General features: G+C 24.9%; 1 protein-coding gene and 1 pseudogene across 3 annotated transcripts; one reads left to right on the top strand and one right to left on the bottom strand.

Annotated features, from left to right (window-relative positions):
- The first annotated feature begins 414 nt into the window (after positions 1–414).
- Positions 415–9607, top strand: LOC114928071 (aminopeptidase N-like). Of its 3 annotated transcripts, none has more exons than XM_085486401.1 (13): positions 415–614; positions 1968–2452; positions 2698–3156; positions 3675–3858; positions 4448–4586; positions 5065–5143; positions 5850–6184; positions 7058–7335; positions 8141–8331; positions 8473–8781; positions 8856–8922; positions 9078–9143; positions 9298–9607. In XM_085486401.1, the coding sequence occupies exons 3-13, from the start codon at positions 2975–2977 to the stop codon at positions 9349–9351; spliced, it is 1884 nt and encodes a 627-aa protein (XP_085342527.1). In that variant the 5' UTR covers positions 415–614; positions 1968–2452; positions 2698–2974; the 3' UTR covers positions 9352–9607. The 3 variants fall into 3 exon arrangements, with proteins under 3 accessions (XP_085342527.1, XP_085342530.1, XP_085342528.1); XM_085486404.1 differs by having other exon boundaries at positions 7190–7335; XM_085486402.1 differs by lacking the exon at positions 1968–2452.
- Positions 9608–12574: 2967 nt separating this feature from the next.
- LOC146721675 (cytochrome P450 6k1-like) lies at positions 12575–14983 on the bottom strand (annotated as a pseudogene).
- Positions 14984–16881: the final 1898 nt, after the last annotated feature.

Raw genomic sequence — 16881 nt, forward strand, 5'->3', positions numbered from 1 at the left:
TTGACAAAAATTTTCTTATATCAAATAAATATTTTTTACATCAAATCGATATTATTAATTTCTCATAAATAATTTTTATTATAAAAGAGTATTGTATGTATATATATATATATTTATATATAGGGCCAAATATACCATTTTGCGAAAACTCCATCTTTGATAAAACTTTCTCTCTTACTCGCTATTATTCGCTTGACTTTAACATTAAATATTTCGGTTATTATTAAAGATATCGCAAAATGGTATAAGACTTTTTCGTTCGTATCGATGCGCTCTATCATCACACGAACGTTGTTAAGGGTGTTCCGGGACACCTTGTATATAACGACCTCCAAAGTTTTGTTGACTTAACACATCATATTTAGCATGATGACACGTACAGAGAATCGACTGATTTCAGTATTTCGTGGTCTTTCGAACCGTACAGAGAATCGACTGATGTCAGTTTTTCGAACTATATCGTGGTAGATACAATACTTTTAATAAAGTGTGTGAATCTATTATATTCTTCCAACATTGCGTGCTGCTAGTATTAATTGGTTGCAGTTAATTGTTAAAAAATATAATCTTTATCAATATACTTTTGCAGTTAACATACTGTTCCGAAATATAGGGTAAGTCGGAATAAGTTAAAAATATAAAAATATATATATATATTTGTCCACAAATACAAGAATATTTAATAAAATTAGTAATTAGCTCTGTTAAACTTAATAATTGTAAACAAAGAAGGACTATAAGAGCTACACTATCTTGACATTGTTAATGACCGTCTTTAATGTTTAATATTACAATTTAATTTATAATTAAAATATTTTTATTGCGCCGAAGAAGACTTGAAATGTCAGCCGAAACGTTCGCAAAATGTTTATTTCTTATGTATTTATTATTTGAGTTAAATGAATTTTATTAATATATATTAACTGTCAACTGTATTATACGTTTAATAGCTCTTATAGCCCTTCTTTGTTTACAATCAATAATATTTAATCATACCGTATAACGGATATTTATAGAATTAATTATATATAGATATTTATGATATAAAGAGAATACTTTTATTCAAAATTATTTTTAAATTTTAGTCCTGAGATAATTTCAAATAATATCGATAATATAATATTTTATGAATTGTAATGTTGAAATAATCGTGGACCAACAAAAGTTTGATATCCAATATAAACTATTTCTGAAACTTACAAATACTACAATTTACATAACAGATAATAATTATTATAATAGACACATTTAATTGTTCTTTCATTAATAGATTATAAAAATTCTGTTTTCTAAACTTTGTCGTACTTTTAATTTTGTATAAAAAAATATCTGTGTGTATTTTAATACTTAAAATGATTTTTAAGTTGCGCTATTGACTAAAATAACTTTAACAAAAAAAATCAAATCTTAAGTTATGCTGTTGAAGATTAAATATACAGTCAAGAAAAATAAAAAGTAGAACAATTGTTTTAAATTTGCATTCGATATAACCCCTTATACGAGTAATATATTATGAAAAATTTGAAAAAAATCAATTTTGTTAAATAAAAAATAAATATAAAAACAGTACTCAAAAATAAGTAGAATTATATTAATCAAATAAATTAAATGAAAACAGTTTGACAGTTGAAAAATAAAAAATTAAAATAATATCAATAACGCGCGCTTTGCGCACGTTTGTGTTGTCTGATACCTGATACATAACAAAAATTCAGAAATTAAAATTATATACATAATCAAAATACAGAAATTAAAATTATATGCATAATTAAAATTCAGCGAAATAAAATTATGGACATATTTATAGCATCATGCAACTGTCATCGAAAATTAACAATTTAACAATTGTAAAATAAATAATAGAAATTATATTAAAAGCGCGCGCAAAGCACGCTCTTGTGTCATCTAGAAATTTAAAATAGACATCAAAACTATATTTAATTTCTCTATTTATCTTTTGTTTACAGTGTGATTTACAAATCTTAAATAAATATTCCTTTTCCAAAATGATGATATTTCTAAAACTATTATTAAGTAGCGGATTTATGTTTATCGCTGAGACGGCTTCTATTCGTAATGAATCATCTTTATGTTGTGATCCATCAGAATATATAAACCCAATTCATTACGATATCAAGCTTATATCATATATTGAAGGACATATTTTCTATGGAGAATACAATATCAGTATAAGAATTTTTTACAAAACGCAAGATATATTTTTATATTTAGGAGAATTGAGTATTAAAAATATAGTTTTATTTTCAAATGTAAAAAAATATCATGAAAATGATAAAGATACAATTTATAACTCGACATATAATATTGGTAAAGACATAATTCATGTTTCTTTTATGGATGAGTTATTACCAGGAATTTACACTTTAAATATAAAATATTATGGTAATACTGATGAATCCTTTAGAATATTTGACATGAAAGGAAAAATTGCGTAAGTAAATAGGATATGTTTATTAGAAAAGTACAATGTGCAATTACATAAAACATTGCAATTAATATAATAATTATTTATGTATCAAATGTTTCAAAAATTATTATATACCATAACATTTAAATATAAAGATGGGTAATCTTTTTTTTAGTACATATTACTTATTACATTTATACGTTTTTTAATTCCAATATTTTTATGCTTACTAAAAATGTTCATTAATATATATTCCTTGAAATGTATAGTTTGATAGGTGCTACTCAGTTTCATATAATCTGCACCCGACGATTGTCTTCATGTTGGAATGAACAGAATTTATTGTTAGAAGCAACCTTTAATATATCTATAGGATGTAATCAATGTACGGCTTTGTCAAATATACCATTGCGACAAACGGAAGAAAATAAGTTTAAAATGTTATGGACACACTTCGCTATCACATCTGCAATGTCGCCTTATCTTGCAACAATGATTGTGTCTAATTACCTATAACTTATTGATAAAGACACTCAAAACATTGAAATGTGGTGCAGAAACGAATCTGGATTTCACATAGAATTTGCAGAAAATGTAGCTGAAAATATCACGTTGCTGTTCAAAAATGAATGGAAACAATGTTCGAACAATATTTCGAAGGTAACACATGTTGCAATTCCAAATTTCCATGACAATGGCATAATAGTTTTCGGACTTGTTTTTTATAAGTGAGTACAAGTGTTTAGAATTACATTAAAAATAAAATTATATTAGTATGCAAATAGATAAAATTTAAAAACATGTATATACAATATTTTGTTTCTGTGCACGTTCGAAAGTATAAAGAATTGTGAAATATAAAAAACTTTCGTAGAATTATGTTTATTTATATTATTCCAAAGTTAAAGTATACCGTTTGAATAAAAGGTAAAGTATGTATGTTAAATTGTACCCTCTCAGGTAGATGTTAAAACTGTAATGAAGCTATGAAAAAAATGACATTTAAAAAATTTTCAAATTATTGTTCTTTGTCAACGATATACACATTAACAGAAATTTATCGTTGTTTCATATTGTAAATTAAAAAATAAAGAAAATATTATTTGGTTTAATTTACAATACTGATTTGCTAAATTGCATCCATGACTTTGTAAATCGTACAAGTAACAATTAAATTAAAATATTGTAACAAAAATAAAGTTTTCTATAAAAGTTCTGCGTGTTAACATTAAAATATAATTTTCAGAGAAGCAGATATCATCTACAATGAAAATTTATATCCTATTGCTCACAAAATCGAAGTAGCTCAATTAGTAGGACGTAAAGTGACACAGGAATGGTTTAATAACATGTTGAACGATCCATTAGTGTCGGATTTTTGGTTTAAAAAAGGTCTTATTTTATTGCTTGCAACGTATGCTGTCAATAAGGTACGTAATTTTAAATATTATCAACTCTATCTCGCTCCCACCTTCTTGTAAACGATATAATACTTAAACATTTAGATTGCAAGGTTTTCTTAAATCAAACCCTTTTTACAAAATCTATATGCATTCTTTGTGAATTGTCTGGAAAATATATTTAGTATTATTTAAAATAATTTACTATTTTAAAGAAATACTTTTTTCACACATGTTTACATATATATAATTATAATTAATTTATTTAAAATTTTTATTTTTTTAACACCACTAGTACATATTTTAAAATTTTTATGTAATGTAATATAAAAAAATTAATAAAAAACGAGTACACATTTATTTAATTAAATTTGGTAAAAAGAAATTTGCAATAATATAATATCATGAGGCAATAATTTAAAAAATACGTAATACATATTCGTTAATTATATTAATACAAAATTTAGATTTCATTATTATATATTTATTTTAATGTGTTTTTTAAAATAAAAAAATGATTCGTTTTAACAATAAAGTAACAGTAATAATATTAGTATTTATTTTTAATGCAAGTATTTTCAAAAAGCTTATATCGATATAATAATTATTTTTTCTATAGACTAATCCAGATTATCCAATAATAAATTTATTTGTTGTTCAAAATCAACATTACTCTTTTAATTTGGATAGTGATTATTATATGTGGAATTTTACTTCACAAGTTAACAGTTCATTGGAAATTCCCAATTCTATCAAAGGTATACGTAATTTAATAAAATAGTCTGCGCAAATTTTTAACTGTTAATGGTTTAAAATATGTGTAAAATTAGAAGATAATTAATTTTTTATCTGGATTTTAATTTAATATATTTATAAAAGTACACACCTGCGCGCGCACACGCTCATGCTTATTCACACACTTACGCAAACGCGCACACACACACACACGCACACGCACACGCACACATAGTGTACAGTGATAGCCGTACATATGTAAGTAGAGGGAATGGTCCTTTAAAGTTTTGCTATCTTCGTAAGTATTAAGAAGAAATTTACTTATAAAATAAAACGATAAACGGTGCGGCAATAAAAAACATTTCACTCTTACGCGATTACTATCCTATATATAGATTTATATTATAATTTTCTTTATAAAATTACTCTGTTTACATGCAACCATTATAATAAATATGCATTTATAAAGTATTTAATTTATAATTTTGATGTAAATTATAGCACCCTTTATAGTGCGCATGATGCAACACGCCCTCGGACACATTTTTTGGAAAAACATTCTCTCATATGCAAATAGCACGTGAGTAATACAACATAGAATATAATATAAAAAAATAAAATTATAGAAATCTTAAATAATTTATAATAATATACAAATTTTTTTTATATAATGTCCCTTATTTTCTTTCGTTTCTTCTGACATTATTTCATAATGTTTTTGCTTAGTGTTACAATTCCTCTATTCTTACTGATCTTCTACCAGTATTATTTTTAATTTTATTACTCTTCCTATGAAAACGATTTCTGTAGAAAGAAGTTGTTATCGTTATCATGTTTTCATATACATATTTATTGTTGTTTTATTTTTGTTTCATAATTTGTTATTTTTTAAAATTATTAAAAAATTTTTTTTTTATTTATTATTTTCTTTATTTTTTATATTGTTTATAATTCTTATATCTGTTGTTTTAATTGCATTTTTGTGCTACATTTGTTTTCTAATCTTATTTAACAGGTTTTTAAATATGTAAAACTTATATCTCTTTTCTGTTCATAACTTTTTTGTTAATAACTTTTTTAAAATAATGAGCGACACTTAAAACCTCTTTATACTTACTCAGGTCAGTGATCTTGACAACAAATGTCAAGGTCATCGAAATCGGAAGTGGCTTCCCATATCTCAATAACTACCAACATTTTCTATATAATATGAACATTATACAGATAATTTGAACATATTTGTAACTTGTTTCTATTTATATATTTTACGTACTTTGTGAATTTAGGCTATCACATTGTCTAGGCTCTATGAATCATTTGAATGTTGCTTTCAAAATGAATAATGCTGTACGACTAACAAGAATGAAATATTGGTCTTCGGAAAAGCACTGTCCTCTCATTAAAGTAAAACGAAATTATAGTGATCCAATGAGCCAAACAACTGTGTCGATACAATATATCGACATATTAAAAATTCGCCACATTCCTATAACTTTTACTACGGAAGCATCTCTCAATTTTAACAATTTTACTCATCATTTTCTAAACGTGTCAGAGGATCTCAAATTATCATTACCATTTAAAGAGGGTGGTTGGATGATATTTAATATACAACAAGTTGGTAAATATCGACATACGGACTTATTATGATTTATTTCTTATCTTTATTTTACAAACATATAATTTACATAATTTTATTTTTTTATCTAATTTTATTTATTTTTTTATTCATTGTTCTATAAAATTTTGAGATATTTATTATATAATTATAATATAATTTATTATAATTATAATAGTTTTAAAACTTTTTGTGTAATATTTTGCATTATTATATATACATACTTACATATGTATATATATATATATATTATGTATATGTATATATATATATATATATATATATATATATATATACATACTTACATATATATATATATATATATTATATTACATACTTACATATATATATATATATATATATATATATATATATATAATATTATATTTAAGATATACGTAGGCGTTTTCTAAATAATATCATTCAATATTAATGTTATATTTTTACAAATATGTTATTCAAATAATTGTAAAAATTATTAAAAAGATAATTATATTTATAAAATTAATAATAATAAATCCAGGTAACGTAGATTTTTTGTAACGTTACATATGCTACAAAAATTATATGGGTTTAGCATAAAATAATTATTAATTATGCACAACTAAAATCAATTTTATTTTATGATATATAACAATATCCTGCACAGTTTCATTTTCTCTACTATTTCAAGTATTAGAATGACATTTTTATAATTAATTTTCTATATTATGTATTTGCATTTCTTTTATATCTATTAAATTTTTGATTTTTAATTTATAATTTATATAAACAGAAGTATGAAACAAAAATTGAAATAAATTTGAAAATATGTATTTTAATGATAAAATTACGTAAAACAATAAAAATTGATAAAATTTATTTACTATTCGACAGGATATTATCGCGTTAATTATGATGATGAGAATTGGCGAAGAATTTCAATTTTTCTAATCCATGATAATTACACGAAAATTCATGTTCTTAATCGTGCTCAAATTATCGATGATGCATTTCATTTAATGATAGCAGGCCAACTCCAAACCCATATATTCTGGAATCTTATAGAGTATTTGCAACAAGAAGAAGATTATATAGCATGGTATCCTATGTTTAAAGCTTTGGAATACATGTATGGTACTTTTCCATGGAGAGAACTGGATGGAAATATTACTGTAAATATTAATAAATTTCAATAAAAATATTACACTTTAAATATTTGCATATACACTCATTGATCACAAATAATTTAAATACTTGGAAAAATATATCCAGCACCGATAAAATTATTTTACATTCTATTATATCGCAAACAAATGTGCAAACAAATTCAGTTTGAATAATCACTCACCTGAAGAACTGTCCGAAAAGTCTATAATTTTCACTACTCCAAATATTATTGGTATATAAAATTGTTATTTGATATATAGCAAGGTGCTTAAAATCTTTGTCAATAAATGCAATTATATTGGCTTTATATCAATATTACATGTTGTAATAAAAAAAATATTAAACATATATATAGTTAAAAAAATTTAATTACATAATTCAAAAAGATATATTTTATACCTTATTTAAAAATAAAATATGATTAATAAATAGTTATAAAGCGATAATATCTATTAAATATTATAAAACATTTTGCACAAATTAAACCATATTTTTGCGTACAGGTATAATACATATGTATATTTGCACGTGCATATGTATGTGAATAGATAAACGTTAGCGTCTATAAGTGAATTTGTATTTATGTTTATTTTATAAAAAAAATTTTAAGAATCTATTGGAAAATAATAAAAAAATATAATAATTAATTTTTAAATATATTTGTAATATAAACAAATAAATATATTTTTAACACAATGTGGGTCGAAATGTAGTGTGTACTTATTTTCAATAAATGAATAGTTAGTTTTTGGTCGAATTAAATTGCATCTTACTATTTGTTAAAATAAATATATATTTAACAATTTTTAGTCTAGAGTAAGGTACGCATTAGAACAAGTACTTGGAAGAATCAAATATGAAGAAATTGATGATACAGACGAACTTAGAATATGTTTACGACAAGAAGCTGCAAGATGGGCATGTTTTCTTGAGAACTTCAATTGTAAGAAAGAAGCCAAGAATAAATTAGAACAGCATCTCCAAAATCCTACAAAACACAAGTAAATATTGTTATACATACTTTTTTAGTCTTTTTTAATGAAATTTTCTTGTAGGTATCACCTACAATGTTCAAATAATTCGATCAAGAGATCCATATGCTAATTTTTAATAAGAAAATTTAATCTTTTATTACGTTTTAGAGTTTTGCCATGGTGGAAGGAGTGGACATATTGTAATGGTTTGACGATATATACCAACAAAATGATTTGGAGATTAGTGTATAATATAGGATTTGAAAAATCTGATCCTAAATTTTTAGAATACTTGGCTTGCACTGAAGATACTTCTATCATCACCGACTATTTTAATTATAAACATGACATTTATGGAAAACGACAATATCAATATCTTCCTAACAGTTTATTCTTACATATTATTACGAAACATGCAAAGAATTCAATTATCCTGAAGTACTTCATATTAAATGATTTTTGGAACATAAAACCAAAGTAATGTGACATTTTTATATTTTGTACAAAAATTTATTGTGCTTTATATATACATTTGTTTTTTTCATTTTTAGACATATTAATATACCTGCAGCTTTTATTATTCTTATTAATAACGTATATTCCGTATATCTAACTCAGGTAAAAATTTTACATGTATATATATATGTATGTATATACAAAATGCGATAATAATGCAATATTAATAATTATTATTTAATGTTAAATAATTTTGATAATGTTATAATAACATTGTTTATTAATAATGTAAAAAAAATTATTATTATACATTTTAGAAAATAAACGAATACCTTGAACGATTGAAGGTCAATGTAGACGCAAGTATTGGAATGAAAGAAAAGGTAAATTTAATAAATATTATTATGAAAAGCGAAAGAAAAAATGATATATTGTAAAATCTTATTAATATATGAATATCAATTTATATTTGTTTTGTTTATTATATAAAGAGTATATATTGATTTCATTGTGCAAATCTTTGTTTATATATATTAGGATTTTATAATGAAGAATTTTGGCAAAATTGAAAGCAAGATATCAATTCGCTGACAATCAAATAGAAAGACAAAGACAGTCTTCTATACTATTATCCATTGGTAAAAGTAAAAAAATTGCAGCTTTACATAGTGTGCGTGAATATATTTTATAATAATAATTATTATATATTGTATGTACTATTTATATTTCATTGCTTTAGTTATTATTTATTTAGATGTACTATTCTTCGATGTTTCTATATTTACAAATCTTTATGACTGCACCCATCAAGTTTTTAATTTTGTTGCGAACTTGCTTAATGTAATTAAACTATTGTATATATTATTGTCTGTGTTCATAAGAAAGTAGTCATATAATATTACTATAAATTTTATTGTTAGGTATAAAATAAATATAAAAATGTATATATATATATATATATATATATATATATATATATATATATATAAATTTGTTTGTTAAATGTTAAATGATAAATGTACTATCTATTAATTTTGAATTACATATTGACTTGTTTTTAATTTTTTTACATGAATTAACCAAAATATATTTTGTGCAACAGGTGCGCGGAAAGTCGCCCTTTCCGCACATGTTGGGATTATAGAAAAGATTCCCTTTCCACGCACCGGTCACACATAATATCGTGACCAACATGTGCGGGTCATAAATCGGCCGAGAGTGCGGATTGTCACACTTGACTTCGCCTCGTGCGCCAAACTTCCGCACTCTCGGCCGATTTCCCGCACTTGTTACTCAATACACTTTACGCACACACACACATACACATGTATTGTATATATATGTATATACATATATATATATATATATATATATATATATATATATATATACGTACCCTTACAAAAGAAACTACAAGAATATGCAAAAATTACTGGTATAACAATAATATATTATAGAAAAAGTATTATTATATCAGTAATTTTTTTCGTATGGGTATATAGTACAAATTTTTATTTAAATATTATAAAAATTTACAGCCAATATAGTTATATTTATACGTATTATTAAATTCGTTATTATATATATAATATATATATCATGATTGCATAACTATAAGAATTAGTAATATGTTAAAGTTATATGTAAACTAATTATAATTATATATTTTCTATGGAGAATACAATATCAGTATAAGCATTTTTAACAAAATGCAAAACATATTTTTACATTCAGAAAAACTAAGTATTAAAAATATAGTTTTATTTCCAAATGTAAAAAATATCATAAAAAAGATAAAGATACAATTTATAACTCGACATATAACATTGATAATTCATGTTTCTTTTTTGGATGAGTTATCACCGGGAAGTTACACTTTAAATATAAAATATCTTGATATTGCTGATGAAATATTTAGAATTTTTGACACAAAAGGAAAAATTGCGTAAGTAAATAGGATATGTTTATTAAAAAAGTACAATGTGCAATTTACATAAAACATTGCAATTAATATATATTATTTATGTATCAAATGTTTCAAAAATTATTATACACCATAAAACTTAAATATAAAGACAATCAATCTTTATCTTTAGTACATATTATTACATATTACATTTATACGTTTTTTAATTCCAATATTTTTTTCTTGCTTGTAAAGTATGTATGCTAAATCATACTCCCTAAGATAGGTGTTAAAACCGCAATAAAGCTATAAAAGGATTGACATTTTTTTATTTATTTCAAATTATTGTCCTTTGTCAACGATATACACATTAACGGAAATTTATCGTTGCTACATATTGTAAATTAAAAAATAAAGAAAGTATTTGGTACGATTTATACTAATTTGCTAAATTTTACTCATAAGTTTGTAAATCATATAACAATTAAATTAAGATGTGACAATTGTTTTTTGTCAACGATATACACATTAAGCGAAATTTATCGTTGCATATTGTATATTAAAAAATAAAAAAGTATTTAGTACAATTTATACCGATTTGCTAAATTGTACTCATGAGTATGTAAATCATATAACAATTAAATTAAGATGTGACAAAAATACAGTTTTATTTTCTATAAAAATTCTGAGTCTTATTTTCTAAATATTACTTTTAGTGAAAGATATCATCTACGATAGAAATTTATATTCTATTGCTCAGAAAATCAAAGTATCTCAATTAGTAGGACGTAAAGTGACACAAGAATGGTTTAATAACATGTTGAACAATCCGTTAGTGTCGGATTTTTGGTTTAAAAAAGGTCTTATTCCATTGCTAGCAACGTATGCTATCAGTGAGGTACATTATTCTAAATATTTTTAACTCTGTCTTATTTCCATTTTTTCGCAAACGACATAATACTTAAGCATTCATATAATATTTTTATTTTTCTGACTGAAAAATGTCATTCTAACTGTCAATGTTAGAATGACATTTTTATAATTAATTTTTTACATATTTGGATTTCATTTATATGTATTTTTAATTTTTTAAAATTTGAATATAGAAATGCTTTTTGCATTATGGTACATGGTATATATTTATATATGCAACTGCTCATTTATGCAAAAAGAAGATTTATTATTATTATTATAAACACAGGGGAGAAGCAGCCTGTAGACTGGGCCATGTTGGCTAGCAAGGGTATCCTCTGCTTCTTACCGCAGTACCTCAGTAATTATCTGATGGCAGTGGAACCACTCAATCCGCGGGACTGTGTACTTCGGGAATTCAAAAAATATCTGGCGTTATTGCCTAAATAGTCCAATCGGGATTATAATCACAATTAAATTTATATAAACAAAACGGCATAATATGTAGATCACAGCATAGTGTACATAGTGAATTTAGTGGTGTACAACTTGACTACAAATAGCTAAAAAAACCTGAAATAAAGCTAAAACAATTTCTTTTTACAAAAAAATAATCAAATGATTATGACTCTATAGATTGATTTATATATTTATTATTTTAATTGTGTGTATTGAATTTATTTTTATCTTTTTAATTTACTTTGTAAAAAGAATAAGTGTTAAAAATTCTTATTTTTCAGATAGTGAAAAGAATATATAAATAGAATTAATAAAATTGTATATAATTATTAATGCTACGATTATATAAACTATATAAAATAACTTTAATAGAATTATTTTTGATTATGATAATTAGATTTGTAAGACATTCATATCTTTTAAACAAAATATTTTTCCAATGTCCTCTCAAATAAAATATTCATTAATTAGATTCAACATTGAAAAAAAACATACATCAAATAATATATCATTAAAATGAGAGTATTAGTATTACGAGAGAGTAATATGATTAATTTATATGTATAATAATATAATATGGTGTAAATAATATAAATACCAATTATATCTTCTTCAAGTCCAGCAGGAATCCTTCGGGTGGCGTAGTGAACACATTTCGCGCTTCCACAATAGACATCCATGAAGGATTAAAAAAAACCTCGTAATCGCGTAGAATCGCTATCAATTCGACAGCGGTTAGTAACATTCCTAATCATGTAGCTAATAACCAAGAAGGAAATCAATCTGAAGAAGATCGAAAATTTAATGGAAGAGCAAAAGCGAATTCAGAACTTTTTTCGTAATATAATATACAACAGGTAATTAAAACGCCAATAGATCTTTTAATATATTTGTTTTATAAATAATATAAAAAGTTTATTTTAAAATTTAAAATTTATAAAATATTATTTCCGTAGAGGAGTTAAAGGGTTATTGAAATTAAATCTCAAATATGAGATTATTTCATATTTTAAAATCTTGGCCGTGACCAAGCAAAATTTGGTGCCTTGTGCACAGATATTTAATTCTAACAAAAAAATTTAGTTTTGTTGGGATAACGCACTGTCTTCCGCGATTGGCTCTTATTGCCTGTCTTACACTTTATAAAAAATTTAGTTGTGCATATTTGTCAAATATTTAAAAAATTAATTATTTTGCTAATCGGTTTTGTTTTGCAGATGTAATAAATGAACTGTAATAAAAAACATAAAATGAAATAAATAGATCTATCAACTGATAGATATCGAAGAATATTTGCTGCAGCAAGTTCTACATTTTATCAAATCCATTCCAAATCCGCCTGTATAGCCAACGATTCACCTACCTATACAATTTCGCGGGCCTTCGCCGAAAGGTAAGAAAGTGCATGGTACAATCTCGTTCTTCCTCTCGTCGCTAAATCGTTCAGGATCGAAACGCTTAGGATCCGAGTAATACCTGGGATCACTCTGAATACCGCGTAATGCGACGTACACCGGTGTCCCTTTCTCGATAGTTATCTCTGTATTGGGTAACTGTAATTTATTTTTGTCAATTGTATTATTCTCTTCGTATTATTTTCTTCTATTGACACTTCTATTTAGCTAAAAGATCTATCATTAAAAGAAAAAGAGCGATTTAATATAATATTATACATACCGTATAATCCTCTAAGGAAACTCTATCCAGGATTGGCACGGGCGGATAAAGTCTTAACGTTTCGTTTATCAACTAATGCAGATATTTCATATTATGGACCGTTTCATATGTGACACCGTTTGCTTCTTGGATCTTCTCGAGAATTTCTTCTCTGACGCGTTTCTGCATTTCCGGATGTTTGGCCAACTCCCAGAGGGTGTAGGTCATAGTGGTGATGCTAGTCTCGCGACCAGCCACGAAAAAGATCGCCGCTTGAGCAAAAAGGATATCGCCCTCGAATCCTGAGAACAGCAGATCTTCATTTTGTGAGTATTAATTTTGAATTTATTTATTTCATATCAGATTCAGATCATGATTAATATTATTCATTATCGTTACTTTCCTATTGTCCATAGAATTCCAAAAGACCTTGCGGAAGTAATCCGTGTAGTTGCCGAGCACCTTGGTACCCGTATACTTTCCAATTTGCGGCAAAAAGAAGAAGAGAAAAAATTGCACGGTTCTTAAGAAAGTTAATTGAATGTGCTGTATCCTTATGTGCTGTATCAATGAGAAAACAAAAAGAACATTTATGAAATAAGAAGGATTCATTGCGATACATTTGCTTTAGATATAATAATATAACGTGATATTTTTAAACTTGATAGATATCTTTAAATCTTTCATAATTGTGGCTTTATAAAACCTATTTTAAATATTTAAAATTCATAAAAAGAATAGGATTCTCTATTTACATGTTTTTATATTTTATTTACAGTTTTCGAAAAATTCATGTTACATTTGCACAATCCTTCTGAAGTGCAGATTAATTCCATTATCCGCAGCAGTGAAAGTTGATCGGGGGTCTAGATAACTCTCGTTGTTTTTGATTAACCAGATCTCATAATCGCGTAGAAGCAACGCCAAAACAATTTTAGCATGTAATTGACCCACTTTTATTTCTACAAATCGATAAAAGATATTGATTTTAATGATAAAACAATCATTAAATTCTAATCGAAACGATAATATTCGTATCTTATAGTATAGAAGATATGAATCTAAGTTCAAGTGAGCCAATAATCTTATTTAATTTTCTCTTTAAAAAATTCCAAATAAAAAAAAGTTTAAAAAACATTTAATAGATGATATTCGATATAGCTAAAATTATTAAATACATATTTGATTAATACATTAAAATGAATTGTATTAAAATAAGTATAACTATATTAATCAATCTAATATTTTAAATACTAATTTACCGTATTTTTCTTTATACTAACTTGGCATATATCCAGAAAAGTATTATTATTATAACGATTAACACAAAACTAGTCAGCATGATGTATGTGTATACTTTGCATTGAAATTTCTTGAACACATGACTCCATGGATTTCCGATCGGGCTTTTATCATTTATCTTTGTGATAGATCTATTAATTGAGATATAGGAATCGTTGTAAATAAATAGTCGAAAACAATGATGCCAAAAAATCGGAGGAGGGAGAAAATCTGATATGAGTTTTATATAATTATACTATGATCACGCATTAAGATAAAATCATCTTCTATATAATTCGTTATATAATCTTACATTAATTCAATATGATTTCGATTCGCGCATAAATATAATAAAATTAAATTAATATATAGAAATATATATAATTTCATGTATGTACATATATACATGTATGTATGAGTGAGGAAGGGAGTTTATGATTCGATTTAGATGAATCCATTATTACATAATTAGTCGACTATGGACTACATTATACATACATCAAAATTAACGAGTCATAAGTATACGTTTTTATCAATCGATGATGACATCAAATAAAATAAAAGAATCAATCAAAATGTTATCAATTTTGATCAAAAAGAATTTTATTTACTTAAACTATTTACGCATGAGTATTGTGGCATAATCTACATCACTCAATTAATCACTTCAAGATGTTCTTAAAATTAAAATTAAACTATTTAATAAATAAGCATTTAATGTAAGAAGAGTACATATATTTCGTGTATATTATAGCTTTATTTTTTCTATTTATTATTAATCATGAAATTATTTTTTTATATAACGTTTTTGAATGTGTTTTTAAAAAAATATAAATTGATGCTAATGATTTTCTAAACTCAGAATAAAAATCTCCCGTTGTTTCGTTGCTTGATGAGATTTATTTCAACATTTATAATACACAAATTATACATACATATATACATACATGCTGCAAATACGTACGTACAGGGCACCTTTAATGAACAGGAAAAAATACAAGGCTGTATCATGTGGCATATCTGTATGTGGCATACCTGTATTACGCTGACCCGTTGAAATCGTATAAATAAAAAAAATCTTGCAGCTCACCACGGATCGGCTATGCTAGGATGTTGTACTAAAATTTATTAAATTTATTTAAACATTTATTAGATATTTTAAAATTTATTTAAATTTGGAAAGAAATATTTTTATCGGCTCTCAATATTAAGAATATAAATATGATGTTTTTTTTTAAATCGGCCAACAGAGCCAAAGCACGAAAAATTAATTATTCGGAACTGTATCTCTTGGTTTGAGATCACTAAGTTCCATATATAAATTAATCTCGAAACTTACATATGGAGAAATAGGCGCAAAAAATATAGGTCCGAAAAGTCGCTGAAGCGGGAAGCCATTTCTCCATATGTAAGTTTCGAGATTAATTTATATATGGAACTTAGTGATCTTAAAGCAAGAGATACAGTTTCGAATAATTAATTTTTCGTGCTTTGGCTCTGTTGGCCGATTTAAAAAAAAACATCATATTTATTTAAATTTATTAGATAATATGTAAGGATATGTTTTTATTCTACAAAATATTTAAAAATTAAGGCAAAAGATAAGATTAAAATTTTAAAGAATCTGTGATTTTAGTATAAAAGAACAAAATTATCAATTTTTTTTCTTAAAAAATAAGAGAAAACATTTTTAATGAGACAAACAGGATTCATATAAATATTAAAATATAGAGTGCATATATAAATAATATTTTATTATACTGACGTTACTAGAAAAAAATTTATTTTGCTTATATCTTTGACAGTATAGTTTCAATACGACGAAAAAATAATTGTTCAATTGTATTATTTGACATTTTCTAATTTCTCTGAACATTGCAATAATAGTACACATCAGCGATGTGGAT

Source organism: Nylanderia fulva, unplaced genomic scaffold (genome assembly GCF_048542155.1).
Source record: "Nylanderia fulva isolate GAGA-0341 unplaced genomic scaffold, ASM4854215v1 Scaffold43, whole genome shotgun sequence".
NCBI classification, from domain to species: domain Eukaryota; kingdom Metazoa; phylum Arthropoda; class Insecta; order Hymenoptera; family Formicidae; genus Nylanderia; species Nylanderia fulva.